Source organism: Eublepharis macularius, chromosome 1, assembly GCF_028583425.1.
Source record: "Eublepharis macularius isolate TG4126 chromosome 1, MPM_Emac_v1.0, whole genome shotgun sequence".
Lineage (NCBI taxonomy): Eukaryota > Metazoa > Chordata > Lepidosauria > Squamata > Eublepharidae > Eublepharis > Eublepharis macularius.
This window is the reverse complement of record NC_072790.1, coordinates 29,200,582-29,218,622: the sequence shown is the minus strand read 5'-3', so window position 1 is coordinate 29,218,622 and position 18,041 is coordinate 29,200,582. Positions and strand designations below refer to the sequence as shown.

The 18,041-nt window shown below is 41.6% G+C and overlaps 1 protein-coding gene across 3 annotated transcripts in view; it reads right to left on the bottom strand.

Moving 5' to 3' along the window:
* RCBTB2 (RCC1 and BTB domain containing protein 2) overlaps window positions 1-9,661 on the bottom strand; it is a 40,043-nt gene extending 30,382 nt beyond the window's left edge. For all 3 annotated transcript variants that reach the window (XM_054981875.1, XM_054981884.1, XM_054981899.1), the window contains exons 1-2: window positions 9,515-9,661; window positions 745-898 (exon numbers count right to left, since the gene is read on the bottom strand). In XM_054981875.1, the coding sequence (XP_054837850.1) occupies window positions 745-870 (126 nt within the window). In that variant the 5' untranslated portion in view covers window positions 871-898; window positions 9,515-9,661. The remainder of the gene's footprint in view (window positions 1-744; window positions 899-9,514) is intronic.
* Window positions 9,662-18,041: the final 8,380 nt, after the last annotated feature.

Below are 18,041 nucleotides of genomic sequence, written 5' to 3'. Positions count from 1 at the left end.
AAAAATCCTATGTCCTGATTCAACCCTGGGGAGGCTCCATTGTTCCAGATGTGCAAATAAACTCAATTTCAGCAATCTTGCATTGTAATTTTCCTTTAAAGTTTCTCTTCTTGAAAACTGCTACTCTTAGGTATAAAGATTTCTACACTTTTCCACTCCTTGTATCTGACAAAGGGAGTTTTGACTCTCGAAAGTTCGTATCTTGGAAATCTAGTTGGTTTTTAAGGTGTGATTAGACCCAGATCATGCTCTTCTACAGCAGGCCAATACACCTACTTACCTGAAACTAACTTAGAGCTACAGGTGCTCCTTTTAGCATTTTGCGTTTTTTGCCTCCTCCACCAATGTTTCTTTTTTTAATTTCAGATTTTTCTGCAAACCTGGGACTTTTCTCAGGATTGTAGAAAGATATGTCTAGTCTGTTCACAGCTCCAGTCTCTGGATTTAAGTATCCTCAGATTTGGCCATGCTGAGAATTGTATATATTGGTGGTGGCGATGGGCTGATGGTGATAACCAGCAAACTTCTAATCAAGTGAGCAGCAATACATTCCGGAACTAGTCTATTTGGTGAAGGCTGCATATGTCTACCTGTCCTGAAAACTCCAAAGAACCTTGCAGATTAAAAATTATACAATCTGATATTTTCAGATCAAATTCTAACTTTTCCCTGAGCTATGGCACATCCACAGCCCTGATAATAACAGATACTCCATTGTTAACAATCAGATTCTTTGATAGGTACCTCATCGTTTTCAGTTGCATACAGTACTTCATTGCCACTGCTACCGAATACACAGGCCTGGCGAATTAATTTTAGCTCCTCATGTGAGCAGAGAGCAAATATTGGCCATTTCCCAACATCCAGCATCTTCTTTTTGACAAATATATTGTACAATCTGTTAAATATCAGAAAAATAAGCAAAAGGTAAAATTAAAAAATGTAATATACTGGAAAGAGTAATTATGTTCATGTCATCAAACTTTAAATAGAGATATGGATCAAAAAGATCTGGGAAAGATTAAAAAACCACAGGAGAAAAACCAACCAAATGACAGATAAAAATAAATAATGGAACAAAATGTGCCACCTTGACACTAAACATATTACATCAAAGTCATGCGGAAATCAATGAGAATAAATCTCTGACCGACTTCCTGTTTGGGATCCATGGAGGTCTAACGCAGCTCCACTTGCGGAGCTGACCGGACTGCCGTTTTAACCGGCCGGCGGGGTGAAAATAGCCCGCGGCCGACTGCTCTCAGGCGGGGAGCAGGCAAAGAACGCTCAAGACCCTAGGGTGAGCTAGATCTCGGACGAGGGGGGGCTCTACACAGCGAGTCTCCCCCCGATCCTTGAGGTCCCACCTTGCGACGGGTCGGCTATAATCTCTGCGGCAGTTTTGGGGCCAATTCGGCTGGCATAAGACCTACATACCCAAGCATCGATTGGGGGAAGAAGCTGAGAGGAGAACTTAAAATCGAAACAGCGATTACAACCCGAGAAAAGTGAAGAGAAGGTAAAGATCATTATCTTCTGAGACGGGACAGATTGATAAAAACAGAGAGGAAAAAAAGTAGATTTTTAAACTGCAACAGACTAGTGAAAAGGAGGGGAAGACTCGGCAGGAATCGAATTTAAAAAGAGACTAAGTTTAAAGAAGTTATTAAAGAAATGGGACTATTGTTTTGAATACCTGTGGCTTTGGAGCTGTGAGAAAAAGACACCATCGCGAGATCTGCTGTGGGAAGACGGGAGACAGGAAGTGCGTAATAACAATAGAGTGGCTGGAGAGAAGCGGCCCTTGCTGGAGGGCAGGAAGTAGGGAATCGCCATTTTTGAAAGGGGAAGGGTCGCGGCTTCAGCGGAAGAGGAAGTAGGCCATCTTGGATTACAAAATCATAGAGAAACCATAGAGAAAAGACGCCCGACATTTTGGACTCTTTAAAACTTAATTTCTATAAGAAGACCGGGACATTTAAAATAGAAAAACGTTAAATTTTACGCCACGGAGTTAAGGAAGAGAGCGGATTCGTGGGAGCGAGCTAAAGCAAGCCCCACGATGTCAAAAAAAGAGTGGCAATCGGCAATAGAAAACCTGGATAAAAACCTGGACAAAAAACTTTTAGATATGATTAAAGAACTTAAGGACACGAAATTGGAGCTGATAAAAGAGGTTAAAGAGGTTACACAGACAGTAAAATCGGAGCTGTCAGAAGTGAAAAAAGGTATGGAAACAATACGAAGTGAACTACAAGGAACGCAGCAGAGAGTTAAAACAGTAGAAGACGCGATGGAGAATTTAGCAGACACGCAACAAACAGAGATGAGATTGGTGAAGGGGAGAATGTCAGTTGCAGAAACTAAACATATGGAGAAGCAGCTACGTTTTCGTGGCTTGCCAGAAGTGGAAGGAAAGTCAGCGCAAGAACAGATGACTGAGGTGTTGGCTGAATACCTGGGGAAGGAGGAGGAGGAAGTTGTGGCTATCCTAGATGTGGCGTACCGTGTGAACTCGAGAATTGCAACCCAGAGGAAATTACCAAGGGATGTGATTGTGCAGTTTACAACTAGAAACATGAAAGAGAGGATTGTGACAAAACAGTTTCAAGATCCATTGGAGATTGATGGCAAGACGATTATTATAATGAAGGAACTGCCCAGATCAGTGTTATTGGACCGGAAAAAATATAAAGTGCTAATTCAGACTTTGAAGGACATGAATATTAGGTACAGATGGGAGCTACCGGAAGGAGTGTCCTTTGAGTTTGGAGGGGCAAAAAAACGCATCAGATCTGAGCGGGAGATGGAGCGATTTATTAAGGACAATGAAAAAGACTTACCAACAAAACTATGAATATGGAGTGTAAAGTATTATCTTGGAATGTAAATGGACTAAACTCACCGAATAAGAGGAAAAATATTTTTCATTGGCTACTAAAACAAAAATGTGATATTGTTTGTTTGCAGGAGACCCATATTAGAAAACAGGATGTAAAATATTTAAAATCTGGAAAATTGGGCAAAGAATTTGTAGCGGCCTCCAACAAGAAAAAAAGAGGAGTGGTGTTGTACATAAAGGAGGAGCTGCAGCCAAAATTTGTTATGAGAGATGTGGAAGCTAGATTTGTAGCAGTGGAATGTAATTGGAATTTAAAGAGAGTGTTGGTAGTCGGACTTTATGCACCTAATGGTGCAAAGGAAAGCTTCTTTGAGGATTTAAGGAAGCATTTAGACGATCTTGCATATGACCAGATAATTCTTGCTGGAGACTTCAATGGAGTGACAGATTTGGAATTAGACAAAAAGACTACAACAGCACAAAAGAAAAGAGGACTATTGCCAAAGCTTTTTTTTGAGTTGATTCAACAAGAGACTCTCGAAGATGTATGGAGGAGAGAATATCCTAAAACCAGACAGTTTACTTTTTATTCTGCAAGGCATCTTACATTATCAAGAATTGACATGATCTGGGCCTCAAAAGACTTAGCGTTATGGACTAAGGAGGTAGAAATAATGCCGATGGTAGGCTCAGATCACAACCCAATTATATGGAAATTTGGAAAAAGGAGAAAAAGGAAAGCCTGGAGAATAAATGAGGACTTGTTACAGGAAAGAGAGAATATGGAAATATTGAGAAGAGAGACAAAGTTTTTCATACAATACAACGTGAACAAAGAAGTACCAACCAACAAAGTTTGGGATGCATACAAGGCGGTTGTAAGGGGCATACTAATGGACTTAAATGGTAGAGCAAGGAAAAAGAAAGAGGAGAAAAGACAAGAGATTGAGGAGAAAATAAAAGCCAAAGAAGCACAGTTAAAAAAGAGACCAGGAAAAAAGAAAATATACCAGGAAATCAAAATTCTTCAAGAACAGCTAACAGCAATGAGTAATAAAGAATTGGAGTGGAACCTTAAAAGATTGAATCAAAAAGCGTTTGAGGGTGCCAATAAACCTGGGAAATATTTGGCATGGCAATTGAAGAAGAAAAGGGAAAAGAAAACAATAAATAAAATCTGTGAAGAAAATAAAACGTACTTGGAGCAGACTACCATCAGTAGAGCCTTTTATAAATTTTATGCTAAGCTGTATAATAAAAAAGAAGTAAACAAAGAATCAATAGCATCATATCTGGAGAAAACCAAACTTCCAGAAATCTCGGAAGCTTGGAGAAATAAGTTGAACAGTGAAGTAACTGATGAGGAAATAAGTAAGGCAATACAATCCGCAAATCTAGGAAAGGCGCCAGGGCCAGATGGACTTACGGCTAAATTTTATAAGATAATGGCCAATGAACTGGCACCATTCCTAAAAGAGGTGATGAATGGAGTTTTTAGGGATCAAAGGATTCCAGATACTTGGAGTGAAGCGAATATATCATTGATCCCAAAAGAGGGCCAAGACCTGACCAACGTGAAAAATTACAGACCTATATCACTACTTAACAATGACTATAAAATTTTTGCGAAGATATTGGCGGAGAGATTGAAGGGGTGGCTCTCGGAAGTTATAGAGGAGGAACAAGCAGGCTTTTTGCCAGACAGACAAATAAGAGACAATTTAAGGACAGTGATCAATGCTATTGAATATTATGACAAGCGTTGTGACAAAGAGGTTGGTTTCTTCTTTGTAGATGCTGAAAAAGCGTTTGACAATTTAAACTGGGACTTTATGTTTGCCACTATGGAAAAGCTACAACGGGGAGAAAGATTTGTCAAAGCAATTAAGGAAATTTATAGAGACCAGACTGCAGCAATTGTAGTGAATGATGAACTGACCAAGAAATTGACGATTAGTAAAGGAACAAGACAAGGTTGCCCGTTATCTCCATTGTTGTTCATTTTAGTATTGGAGATTCTGATGATACAAATACGACAAGACGAGGAAATACGAGGAATAAAAATAAAGGACTATTCATATAAGGTCAGAGCATTTGCAGATGACATAATGTTAATTGTAGAAGACCCACTGGAGAACATGCCAAAAGTGATAGATAAGATTAAGGAGTTTGGAGACCTGGCAGGTTTCTTCATTAACAAAAAGAAGTCAAAGATACTATGCAAAAACATGACTAAGCAGAAACAACAATTGTTAATGGAAACAACGGATTGTGAAGTAACTAGTAAGGTGAAATATTTGGGAGTTGAGCTGACTGCAAAAAATATAGATTTGTTCAAGAATAATTATGAAAAATTATGGATTCAGATAGAGAGAGACTTGATCAAATGGAATAGATTGAACTTGTCATGGCTGGGCAGGATTGCAGCAGTTAAGATGAATGTGTTACCAAGAGTAATGTTTTTGCTACAGACAATACCAATCATCAGAGACTCTAAACAATTTGAAAAATGGCAGAGGAAAATATCAGATTTTGTTTGGGCAGGCAAGAAGCCTCGAGTGAAAGTAAAAGTTTTACAAGATGCAAAGGAAAGAGGCGGAATGCAACTGCCCAACCTGAGACTTTATCATGATGCAATCTGCCTAGTTTGGCTAAAAGAGTGGATGACATTAAAGAATAAGAAACTATTAGCCCTAGAGGGATATAAAAAAATTTTTGGATGGCACGCATACCTATGGCATGACAAAGTGAAGGTCAACTCGATGTTCCTGCATCATTTTGTAAGGAGAAGTTTATATACAATCTGGAAGAAGTACAGAATTTATCTACAAGAAGGAACCCCCTTGTGGGTGGTTCCATATGAGGTGATAGACCCGAGAGCTGTTGATAATGAACAACAATGCTTAACGTACAAAGAAATAACTAAAATTGAAGTATCTAAACTTAGAATAAAGACGCAAGAGGAACTATCACCTAACTATGATTGGTTCCAGTATAGGCAGATCAGAGACTTATACAATTCGGACTCTGCAAAAGGGGGCATACGAACAGAGAACTCGGAACTAGAGCAGACCCTTCTTAAAGAAGATAAGAAAAGAATATCCAAGGTATACCAAGTACTGCTGAAATGGTATACTGAGGACGAGACAGTTAAAACACAGATGGTGAAATGGGCTATAAATTTTAATAAAGAAATAACAATGGAGGCATGGGAATACTTGTGGAAAACTACAATGAAGATAACGACATGTACTAATATTAAAGAGAACATTTACAAAATGATTTATCGTTGGTACATGACACCAAAGAAGATTGCGCTAGGGAACTTGAATACTTCTAATAAATGCTGGAAATGTAAGAAACATGAGGGCTCCCTCTACCACATGTGGTGATCGTGTGAGGTAGCTAGGCAGTACTGGGGGGAAATAATAAGAGAAATGAGTGAAATTTTACAGTTTCAAATAAATAAGAACCCAGAACTCCTGCTACTAAACTTGGGAATGGAGGGAATTCCAGCCCATCATAGGACGTTGATATTTTATATGACAGCAGCAGCTAGACTTTTGTATGCGCAAAAATGGAAAGTACAAGAAGTGCCAACTATTGAAGATTGGATCTACAAATTGCTGTATATGGCTGAAATGGACAAGATGACGAGAAAATTGAGAGATCTGGACTCAGGGCAGTTTAACACGGACTGGGAGAAGCTGAAACAACATCTGGAGAAGAAATGGGAGGTGGGAGGAAAACTGTGGCAGTTTGAGAACTACTGAAGTATAATATAAGTATAAAAGAGAGGGGTGACTTTACCGGGGGAGGAAGAGAAAAGTGAACTTATAAGCAGTTAGATTAATAGATTGATATATATACATAGATATGTATAGGTTAATTGATAGAACATTGATAGAGAATAATTAATGATAAGGTTTAAACATGAGGATTGAGTAACTAACAATATTTTCTTTCTTTGATAAGATTTATATGCACCAAACTGAATGTACAGAAGAGTTAAATTGATTGACTATGTGATGAGCTATATAGAATTACCATAAAAAGATGAAATGAGTAACATATAGAGAACAAATCAAATTGTTTGATTTGTTTGATTTAAATGTGGGAAATTTTTATGGTTTATGATATATAGGTTTATGATATATAGAAATATTCAAAATGGGAAAAGGGGATAAATTGTTTATCCAAGGACGTACAGTTTGGGTGTATAGTAAGTAAAGGAGTTAAAGATGTACTGCTTAATATAATGGAGAATGTATATCTGTTTTAGATAGAGGAATTTAATAGAAGTAAGGGAAAAGGGACAGAGGGGGGGAAAGCTGTTGGAAGTCAACAAAAGGGGGGGAAAGGGAGGGGGTTAGAAATGAAAAATTTGGGGAAAATTGAATGTAATGTAAAAATAATAATATTCTAACCCAATAAAAATTTTTCTAAAAAAAAAAAAAGAATAAATCTCTGACCTTCATCACATTGGGCTGGATCCAGCCATAGACTTCTGCTAACCAAAGAGGAGCCATTTCCCCTTTCCACTACAAACCCCAATTTCCCCCTCCAGCTGCACCTTAGGGTTCTCTGTACCAGCAGCAGAATTTCTGGGAACACTATGAACTGAAGAGGGATCAGGGAGGCAAGAAAATCCTGTTACACTGATGGAAATCCTTACTGGGAGCAGCATCATTGGATCCAACCCATTATTTAAAGCTGCCCAGACTAGGCTGAGCTTGTCAGAGCTCGGAAGCTAAGCAGGGTTGGCCATTGTTACTAATTGGACGGGAGCCCTCCAAGGAAGACCAGGGTCACTACAAAGAGGTAGGCAACTACAAACCACCTCTGCTCATCTCTTGCCTTGAAAACTTCATGCTTCTGGGGTCACCACAAGTTGGTTGCAACTTAACAGCACCTAATTATTATTGACGATACTACTAGTTCAAAAACTGAAACCAAGAAAAATTGCAAGCAGAATTTAATCATTACAGTCTGATCCAAAAGATGCCGATATCACCATCTCCATGCAACAGCAGTTTAGATCAGATCCATCCCAAGTGGTATTTTAAATATCCTGTTGTTCAAGCCAGAAGTTGCAGGTAGCCATACTGGTTCCAAGCAAAATCCAGAACGAAAAACACATAGCATCTATGTAGTTTTTGTTCTGGACCAATGAAACTATCTGCAGACTTTGAGAATACATGAATTCAGCAGGTACAGAGAGGGATTTGTCAACTGGAGACAAAAAAAAACTGGAAAAAGACTGTACTGACGGCTTGTCCCCACCAAAGTAAAACTACCCAATTTAGCTTCCATTTCACTCTCTATGTTGTATACCAAATAAGGTTAACCTCAAATACTGTGCTAATAGATTAACTGCCATGTTTACTCACAGACTTCTACAGGACCTGAGTGTTCCATATGGTGTTAAATGTGTATTTGATCAATTGCTTTTTAAAATATATTTTCAATTGATTGCTTTCAAATTTTTTTGTTTCTTCCTCCCAGGAGGCCAAAGATGCAACCTGACACCAGCACCATTCCAAATATATATACCTGCTTGGCATTTCACACATGATGTTCATAAGTCAAGATCTTAATATGATGGCCTGAAACATTCCTCCATCCCCCCGCAGGCACATTTAAAAAAAAATCTATTTGATTTATATTCTGCCCTCCCCACACCAACAGGCTCAGGGCAGATTACAAGCATATACAAGTTAAAATACATAAAACAGTTAATATAAGTTAAGAACCATAAAAACATCCAGAATTACACAATTAAAATACATATATATACATGAACATGGCAGCACTAAATCCAACCAACCAAACCCTAGCCATCTCCAGAGCATCTTAGCAGTAAAGGAAATTACTAGATGGGGGTATTGCTAGTAGGGAGGGCATATTCTACTGTCAACCGGCCAGGGGGGCCCACCTAGCACCACCCATATGCCTGGAGGAACAGCACCGTCTTGCAGGCCCAGCGGAAAGATAACAAGTCCTGCCGGGCCTTGGTCTCTCAGAGCGTTCCACCAGGCTGGGGCCAGGACCAAAAAGGCCCTGGCCCTGGTCAATGCCAGGCAGGCTTCCCTGGGGCCAGGGACCTTTAGCAGATGTTTCTCACTAGAGCGAAGACTCCTCTGGGGTTCGTATGGGGAGAGATGGTGCTGCAGATACGCCAGTCCCAGTCTGCATAGGGTTTTATAGGTTAATACCAAAACCTTGAACCTGATTTGGTACTCCACCGGTAACCAGCGCAGCTGACACAGTGCTGGCATTATATGCTCATGCATCAGCAATCCTGTGATGACACGCGCCGCTGCATTCTGCACCAGCTGTAACCGCCGGATCAGGTTCAGGGGAAGCCCTGTGTAGAGTGCGTTACAGTAGTCTAACCTAGAGGTAACCATTGCCTGAAAACACATAGCACAATGAAGAGTTTTGAAGAACCAGAAAGCTTGAACTCTTTTGTATCGGTTTTGTTGTTCCTAATGAAAGGTATTCCATGAGTTTTGAAGTCTGGTTCTGCTGTATTATATAAAGAGAAGTTTCACCCACACTAGCTCCTGTTTATGCCCCATCAATCAACGCACACAGAGAGAAAAAATTCCTTTTCTTGCTCCCCCTCCCCCACACCACAGTACTGTGCAGAAAAGCAAAGAATTGCCTTACCTTTTATTGCCAACAGGTCCCAGTTTAGTTTGTTCAGGGGTCTGTCCCAATCTATGCTGTTTCAGTGGAGAGTGGGCAAGAGAGAGTGCTGTTTCTATAGAAATAACCCAGCAAGAGTATAAATTTGCATATCTGCTAGTGACTCAATATGGGAAAAAAATTACAGCAATGAAACTATTGTCCTGTGCCAATTTTGAAAGCCCTCCAAAGGATGCTGTTTTATTCAGCCAATACCTTTCCATTTTGTCCAGTATGGATCATGGTAACATCTGTATGAGACACACACCCGTATCTACGAAAATGATTGGCTGCAATCCTGTCTCCCTCTATCAACAGCTGTTTACAGTGCACAAATACAGTGGGCTAACATGTCAATTGTAACACTTTCCTATTCTGCCATTCCCCAGAAACACACCTGTACATTCCCAGAAACTGACATTTACAAGATCTTTTTAAAAGTTACTTACAATTCATATATATAACTAATGTGTAGATTAAATTTATAATTTTATACACCCACATTTTTTAAAAACCTAACACACGGGGTGGGGGACCTAACAGAGAAAGAAATACAGACCAATTTTAAATATACACCACTGTTCATTTGGCCCAGTGGCAGAGCACAGGTCCAAAATTCAATTTCTAGAGTATCTCCAGTTTGAAAGGATGCAGCACCAGGTAAGATCTCTGCCTGAGATCTTGGAAAGCCACTGCCCCAGGGAGTTGATCGTTGTGCACTCAGTGGATCAATGGTCTATTTTAATAAAAGGCAGTTTCAGCAATAAAAAAAACTCTGTTACTCTGAGCAAAGGAACGGTTTCCTTGGAAGAAATTCCTCTGCAAACTCTATAAGCGGAACTTCTGCTTTCCTTTCCTCTTCTAGGTATCCTTGACGTCTTCGGGCAAAACCCCACAGCCTTGGCTCTTAGCCTGTAGCCTTGGATGAGCCAGCAGAGTGGATCCAGTACCAGGCCAATATGTAGCATATTATTGTTGTTGTCTTTTGTTTATTTTTGTAGGCTGCTTTGGTTCTGAATTGGGAAGAAAAGTGGAGTAAATAAAACTGGACCATCACCATAAATGTCTCACTATGCACTTTTTGTTCATTTTATTTATCATATAGCTGGTAAATTTCATAAGTTATCCACTGCAAATCTTAAGGACCACAAGAACTCATATATAAGTAATAAGGGCTCCCTCAGCTACACAGGCCCCATGTTGTCTAATCAGCATGCTTAACTTAATCAATAAAGTAAGTGCTAGCCTATAAAACTGCTGAAATGTTGTACTTCTATTTTCTGTCTGATCCACTCCTGTCAGAAGGCAGGTTGTCATATTCTGTCAACAAAGAAAAGGCAAGAGAGAAGAACACCAAACTCGAGAATCTCTCATTTTAACAAATAAAGCATAGATTGTCATCTTTCCCAGTTTCTTCAATACAGATTTGAACTCGAGACCACAGATTCTGCAGAGTCTCTTAAAAGAAAAATACAGGTATAATAATTAAATCAACAAAAGACCAAAAGTATGATAAGAAAATCACTCTTCTGTGGCTGGTGTACCATACAATGGTATCGTTTTTGTACTCTCTATGATTTCATAGCTCTACAGTCCTATACAAATGCTATCCATCTTTAATCATTTTAAGGATGAAGAAATCACTAGAAAAACATGAAATAAATTTCCCCCCAAGCAACGTAAAGATTTTATAGACTGAATACAGTAGAGGTGGATGATACTCTCAAGTACCATGCTGGTTTCTGACCTTGCAATCTCCTTTCTCCCCTCCACTCTTAACTGAAACTGGAACTCTTCTCAAGTACAAACTAGATAACTTCCCTGGCCCAGTTTCCCCTCCCCCCAATCTTTTTATAGTCCAATGTGTCATTGAGTAATGTTAGTTGATTCTCCACTCCTCGGCTTGAAGCCAGCTGGGTGACCTTGGGTCAGTCACAGCTTCTAGGAGCTCTCTCAGCCCCACCCACCTCACAGGGTGTTTGTTGTGAGGATAACAACAACACACTTTGTAAACTGCACTGAGTGGGTGTTAAGTTGTCCTGAAAGGCAGTATATAAATCAAATGCATTATTTTTATTGTTAACAACAACAGTAATAGTAATAATAATAATATTAAGCACGCTGAGGCCTGATTCAGGTTAGGAGAGCAGGGACTTCACTTCCCTCCCATACTGTTTTACCAAACAGAAATTACCAATGGAAGATCACCCCATTCCCCCCCCCCATGGGACCATGTGTGCTGCTAGCATGTACAGCCCCACAGTAAACAGGACTCCCCAGCTAAAGTAAGCAGCATAGATGGGAAGGCCAAACCACACCCCCTCCAGCGCCAAACTTCCAAGTCGAAACATGCTCCACCATGTTCCAAAACATTAATTCCCCAACATCACATCTGATTATATAAAGAAGAGAGTCGGGTCTAGTTTGGGCCTCCGATGTCTTTTTTTAAATGAATGAATTCAGGATTACACATTTCTTCTTGTACATTATTGTGATTCTTGAAACTGTTGAGAAACCTCTTGTATCACTGGATGAAACGCTATTGTCGCCACTAATGGTTAAGGCTTTTGTGTGTAAGTGAAGTGCAAACAATATTCAGGCAAAAAAAGACTACCCTGGACAGTGTTGAGAATAAAATACCAGTTCATATCGGACGTGAACATGCAGATACCTGGGACACAAAATCCACTTCAACTGAAACCATTAAATTAATTAATCTTTAAGCAATGTCAGATTTTCTTCAGATCTTGCAACACTGATCTCCAGGTCTCTCTGCCAGTATATATCATCTCAAAAGAACAGGTTTTCCAAAGCAGGCCTCAAAAATGAGGAAATCCTTGAACTTCCCCCAAAATATAGTCCCATTCCTCAGTCCTGATGGACAGAGGGGAAAGCAAGGTGGGACAGAAAGAGGCAGCAATCACTGAACTGTCCTACAGCACCATGGTTTTTGAATCTCATTGAGAAAATCCACATCTGACTTTCTAAGTGAAGGATGCCTCCAACATTATTCTAGAAATAATGGCCCAGGTAGCAAAAGTTCAGGAAACACTAGGTAAGGTTAGGTGAAACAAACCTGCATGCACGCACACACAGGCCCCACACTTTATCACTTGTCTTTAAGCACTTATCCTACCTGATCCTATCACTCCACAGAGCAAAGTTTATCCATTAAAATATTTAACAACAACATTTGATGTATATAATGTCCTTCAGGACAACTTAAAGCCACACTCAGAGCAGTTTACGAAGTATGTTATTATTATCCTCACAACAATCACCCTGTGAGGTAGGTGGGGCTGAAAGAGCTGTGACTGACCCAAGGTCACCCAGCTGGCTTCAAGCAGAGGAGTCGGGACTCAAACTCTGCTCTCCAGAATAGAGTCCTGCTGCTGTTAACCATTACAACAAACTAGCCCACCTTTCATTTTGGCTCATATGTAAAGCTCCTCCAGTCCAAAGAGTCTTCCTCTAACATAAATGACTCTTCGGCTGTATGAAGAGCCACTTAAGTTGGAGGAAAGCTACTTACAATCCTATGCAGAGTTGCTCCAGCCTAAGCCCACTGAAATTAGTGGGTTTAGACTGGAGTAATTCTGCACAGGATTGCACTGTTTGTTTTATAGGATGGTTGGATCCACCCCACAGAGCCAGGATGCATGTGACCCAGTTTACCTAACTTAAGATGCAGGAGGAATGGCCCTGTGTTTCAGTGGAACTGAGTCATTACATGTGTGGAGGCTGAAATGTGAGGGCAGCCCCAGATAAAGCACTGTGTAAGATTTCCATGTAAACGATCACAATTAGAATCTAATCTGAAGTGGGGACTACAGGCAGCAGATTCCAGCTCGGAGTGGTCCTTTGCATATAAAATCCCCCACACAGAGAAAATCAGCAGAGCAGGGAGAGATCTTCTCCCTGTCTCTGTGCTTGCCATGCTAGTTTTCTATTTGCAGGGACAGGTGTGGTTTTGGAGCATTTGGAAACGGGATCCTCCACCTGCAGCCCCACATCCTGTAATTCATTCTTCCCCCCTCTCTCCATGTGGGAATCGCTCTGCACTTCGCGCTTGTAGCCACCAGCCCCGCCTTGGTTACTGCGTGACAAGAGTGCAGGTCGACACGTGTGGTTTACAAATGCATTTAAACGTGGCGCAGCGCGTGTCGGGACCCTTTTGCACTATGTGGCTCGACACGAGAAGAGGAGGCTGAAGGCCAGGCGGCACCGGGGACGTTTGTTTCATCCGACCCCGGGGCAGACTCCCACCGGCCCGCCTCGGGGTCCGCTCCCCGAAGCCCCCTCTGCGCCCGCCATTCGCCCTGCGCTTCCTTCCTCAGCCAGCCCCGGCTTACCTTCCCCACAGCCCAGGCCGGGCGGCAGATGAGACGCCGGCACCGCCTCAGAGGCGAGGGGCGGGAAGGCGAAGGCGGTTGGCGCCTCCCTCGGGAGGCGCGGCCGCCATCTCCCTTCCTCTGAGGGAGGCTCCCGGGGCGGTTCCTCCGTGAGAGGAGAGGAGGCGGCTGCGGCCTCCCTCCGCCCGGAGAGTCAGTTGGGTTCCACAGGCGGGACCGGCTCGGGTAGGCCTGCTGGGTCTCCCAGGGCTCAGTTTCCTGCCTTTCACCCAGGCGCTCCGCAGTTCATCTGCCTGCGCTTCCTCCTCCCGCCGGCCTCTTAAAACATTCCCCTTTCGCTGATTTTTTTTGAGCGCCGTTTCTCCTCATCCTCATCAACCTTTCTCTCTTCGCCTTCCTCATATTCGCTACTGGGCTGAATCCACATGTCGCGGCCTAACGCTGAACTGTTGGAATGACAGCGTCCTCCTGGCGCTATTTATGACGTCATAACCGAATGTATATGTCATAACAGAGGGTGTGTGTGATGTTGCTCTGTGAATATCCTCCCTATTGATTATATTAGATTCACTTGTGTGTAATCCGCCTTGAATCTCTGAGAAAGGTGGTGGTGGAGGAAAGTGCCTTCAAGTCACAACTGACTTACAGTGACCCCTGGTGGGGTTTTCATTGCAAAAGACTAACAGGTGGTTTGCCATGGCCTGCCCCTGTAACCCTAGTCTCCCATCCAGTTATTACCCAAGGCCAACTCTGCTTAGCTTCTGAGATCTAACCAGATCAGGCTTACCTGGGCTATCCAGGTTAGGGTGAGAAAGGTGGGGTATAATAATAACAACAATAACAACAATAGCTGCTTGGAGAACATTAAACAGAGGCTTCATGGCCAAGTGGTGCAAAATTGCCAGGTGGTGCAATTTACCTCATGCCATGAAAAGCTTCGGCTGCTGCAGATTCCATTATTAAGCCTCTATTAAAGGGACAAGATGCTTTTCTCCAGGCAATCCTGGAACCCTCTTTTTTTAAAAAAAAAAATGCCTGGTATTTTTCAGGCATAAAGCAACAGATGCTAAGATCTAGGGATAACAAGAACCAAAACATTATAATATTGATTAAATACTTATTAAAAGGTTATTATCATTATTTAATTGGACATCTGTAATGCAGGTATAACTGCTCCTAGGTTTCCTTAACCTTATTGTAATCAAAAAGCTTTAAGCAATACAGTTTCCCTGGGTATGCTTCCAAATGAGGTCAGTCACTGTATATAATCTGACTGCTTTCATGCACACTGAACAGTGCACTGTCATTCCCCTTTCAATGCATGTTAGCAATCATTTACAACTGGATTTTGCCATTTCATACAGTAAAATCCAGGTGCAACATGCATTGAAAGTGAATTAAAAGTGCATTATTCAGCATGCGTGAAAGCAGTTGTCTGGGAGTTCTGTGTTTCCAAGGCATGCGCAATCCCAGTTTGTATACTCAAATCTCCCCTAAACACACACACCAACACTCCTTGGTTTTTCCTCCCAGAAACAGCCCCAGAACCAACAGCCTCCACTCCAAGTAGTGCTTTGCTCTGAAATATCCTTCCTGGCCAGGCTGTTTCTTGGTTATGGCACCCCTACTGAAGCCCATGGACCTGTTACAATCTTCAGACCAGCTGTTATCTCAAGTAGCCTCCCTGATATCAACCAAACCCATGCATTCTCCATTGTAGCTCCCTGTCAAGACCATCCTTTAAAATCCTATATGGCTAACCTATCTTTGTGACTTTGGTTCAGGAGCAGGGCTTTTTTTCAGCAGGAACACAGTGGAACGGAGTACGGGCACCTCTTGAAAATGGTCACATGGTTGGTGGCCCCACCCCCTGGTCTCCAGACAGAGGGGAGTTTAGATTGCCCTCTGCGCCGGGTGGCGCAGAAGGCAATCTAAACTCCCCTGTCTGGAGAGCAGGGGGCGGGGCCACCAGCCATGTGACCATTTTCTCCGAGGGCAACCCACTGAGTTCCACCACCTCTTTTCCCAGAAAAAAGCCCTGAGTACAGTCTAGAAGACATATATCAAATAAATTTGTTGAACATTGGTCATTATTATGTTTTGGAACAATAACATTCATAATGGAACTCTTCCTTTGGCCTTGTATGAGTTGTTATGATTGGAAAGTGAAATATTGTATGATACGTTGTAACAACTCATGGATTATGGTGCAATTATTTATAATCCAAATCTATCTTTGCTTTTTGGTGTAGTACTACTTAACCTATAGCATATACTTCTGTTTAACTGTTTTAATTTTTTATGTAATTTATATGGAAAAATAAAAAATATTAGGAAAAAAGAATGTGCTAAATTCATTCATTCTTAACAACTTGCCAATCTTAACATCTTGAACACAAGGGGGGCGGAACTAGAAAAATAGACAGGCAACAGTAAGTTCTTTTTATAATGCCTACATTTATAGTATTCTGTTCTTTTTGTGAATGCACATTTTTTATTAGAAAAAGAAAAAGAAATCCTGAACTCACACACGATTGGATACAGGGAACTCTGAGTGGAACTCTACATGTAGAACAGATATTTCATACCACTCTATTGTTTGCACCACATGAAAAGATGCTCCCAGTATTACGGGGAAATACCTTCTGCATACATAAGAACTGCTTTGGATCCAAACAATTGCCCACAGAGAGAAGCTAACAGCTGACAAACGATGAGAAGCGACCTGTCATGAGTCAGCCCCAGCCCCGACTGGCCACCTTACCTACTGCCTCAGAGTCCTCCTCAGAGGATGAGCAGGAAGGGCCAGCAGAATCTCCTCTGGAGTCGGAAGCCCCTGCAGAAGCTATGGGAGAGGAGGAGCAGTCAGAAACTACTGCTGCTGCTCCAGAGGGAATTCAGCAGGAACAGCCTGGAGCTTCTGCAGAGACTGTCAGGGACGAGGAACAGCCAGAAACCTCCACAGAGGCTGTAAGAGACAAAGACTCCCCCAGGGCTAGAGCGAAATCCGAGCCTCTGGGGCCAGATGAAAGGAGGAAACTTAGAGATAAGGCAGCGTTTCTGGAAAGGCGGAGGAGTAGCCGGCTAATAGCACAACGCCGGGCAGAGCTGTTCGAGGGAGAGGCAACAGCTGGCCCTCATTAGAACAGCAATAAAGGAAGACGCTGAGAAGACCAAGCGTGGAAGCAACTCAGCTCGCCACTCCCTGCTACCTGGACGTTCATGTACCTTGCTCTACTGCTTGTTTGGACTTGACCTTGGCCTGCCTATTGACTACTCTTCTGCCTGCCGCTCTCTCACTCCCTGACTGATAGCCTGACCCTGGCACCTGGCCTGACTCCTGGACCCTGGTTTGCTGTCTTGCAATACTGAACTCCTGCCTGCTGTGTTCGGCCCTGCAGTACCAGTGAGCCTCCTGCCTGCTGTGCCCAGCCCTGTGCGCGACACGACCTGTGAACAATTTATTGATTGTATTAAGGGAGATACTCAATGGCTGAACTAGCCAAATACTTGAAAACAACTGTGGTGAGGAATGTCCAGGAGGAAAGGAAGTAGGTGGATTCTTAGGGTGAACTGACAACAGTTGTATTAGAGCTTCTGCAATATTACTAATGAACCACATGACAATAATGTAGCCTGTATTTTCAAATAAGGAAAATAAATAAGTACACTTTAAGCCTTCTAAGTTAGAAGTCTTTTTTCATTAACTGCAAAATTACAGATATGCTTTCTTACAAGTTAAGGCAAAACTTACATTGCAATATGAGAAAAGGATTTTGGATCAGAGAGTCCAGAGAGTTGCAGGCATTTTTGTTTCGAAAAGATTCGTAGTTTATTCAAACACAAGGGAGAATACTTATAAAATAGTAATTCAATATTATCTAAGTCCTTAAGAAAACACTGAAATCCATAAATTAGATACCAGAGAATGTTGATTTTGTCATCATTCCAAAGCATGGATGGAGGGATGGATCATTTAAAATTTGCTTTGGAATGATGAGAAAAAACAATTAAGAGCTCCAAATGTTTTGGAAAATAATGACTGATACAAGAAGTACAAGTATTCAAGTGATACAAGAAGTACTAGATATACAACTACATTTTGACCGAAAGGTGTTTAAAATTTGAAAAATAGCAGCAAAAAGATTGTAAAATTG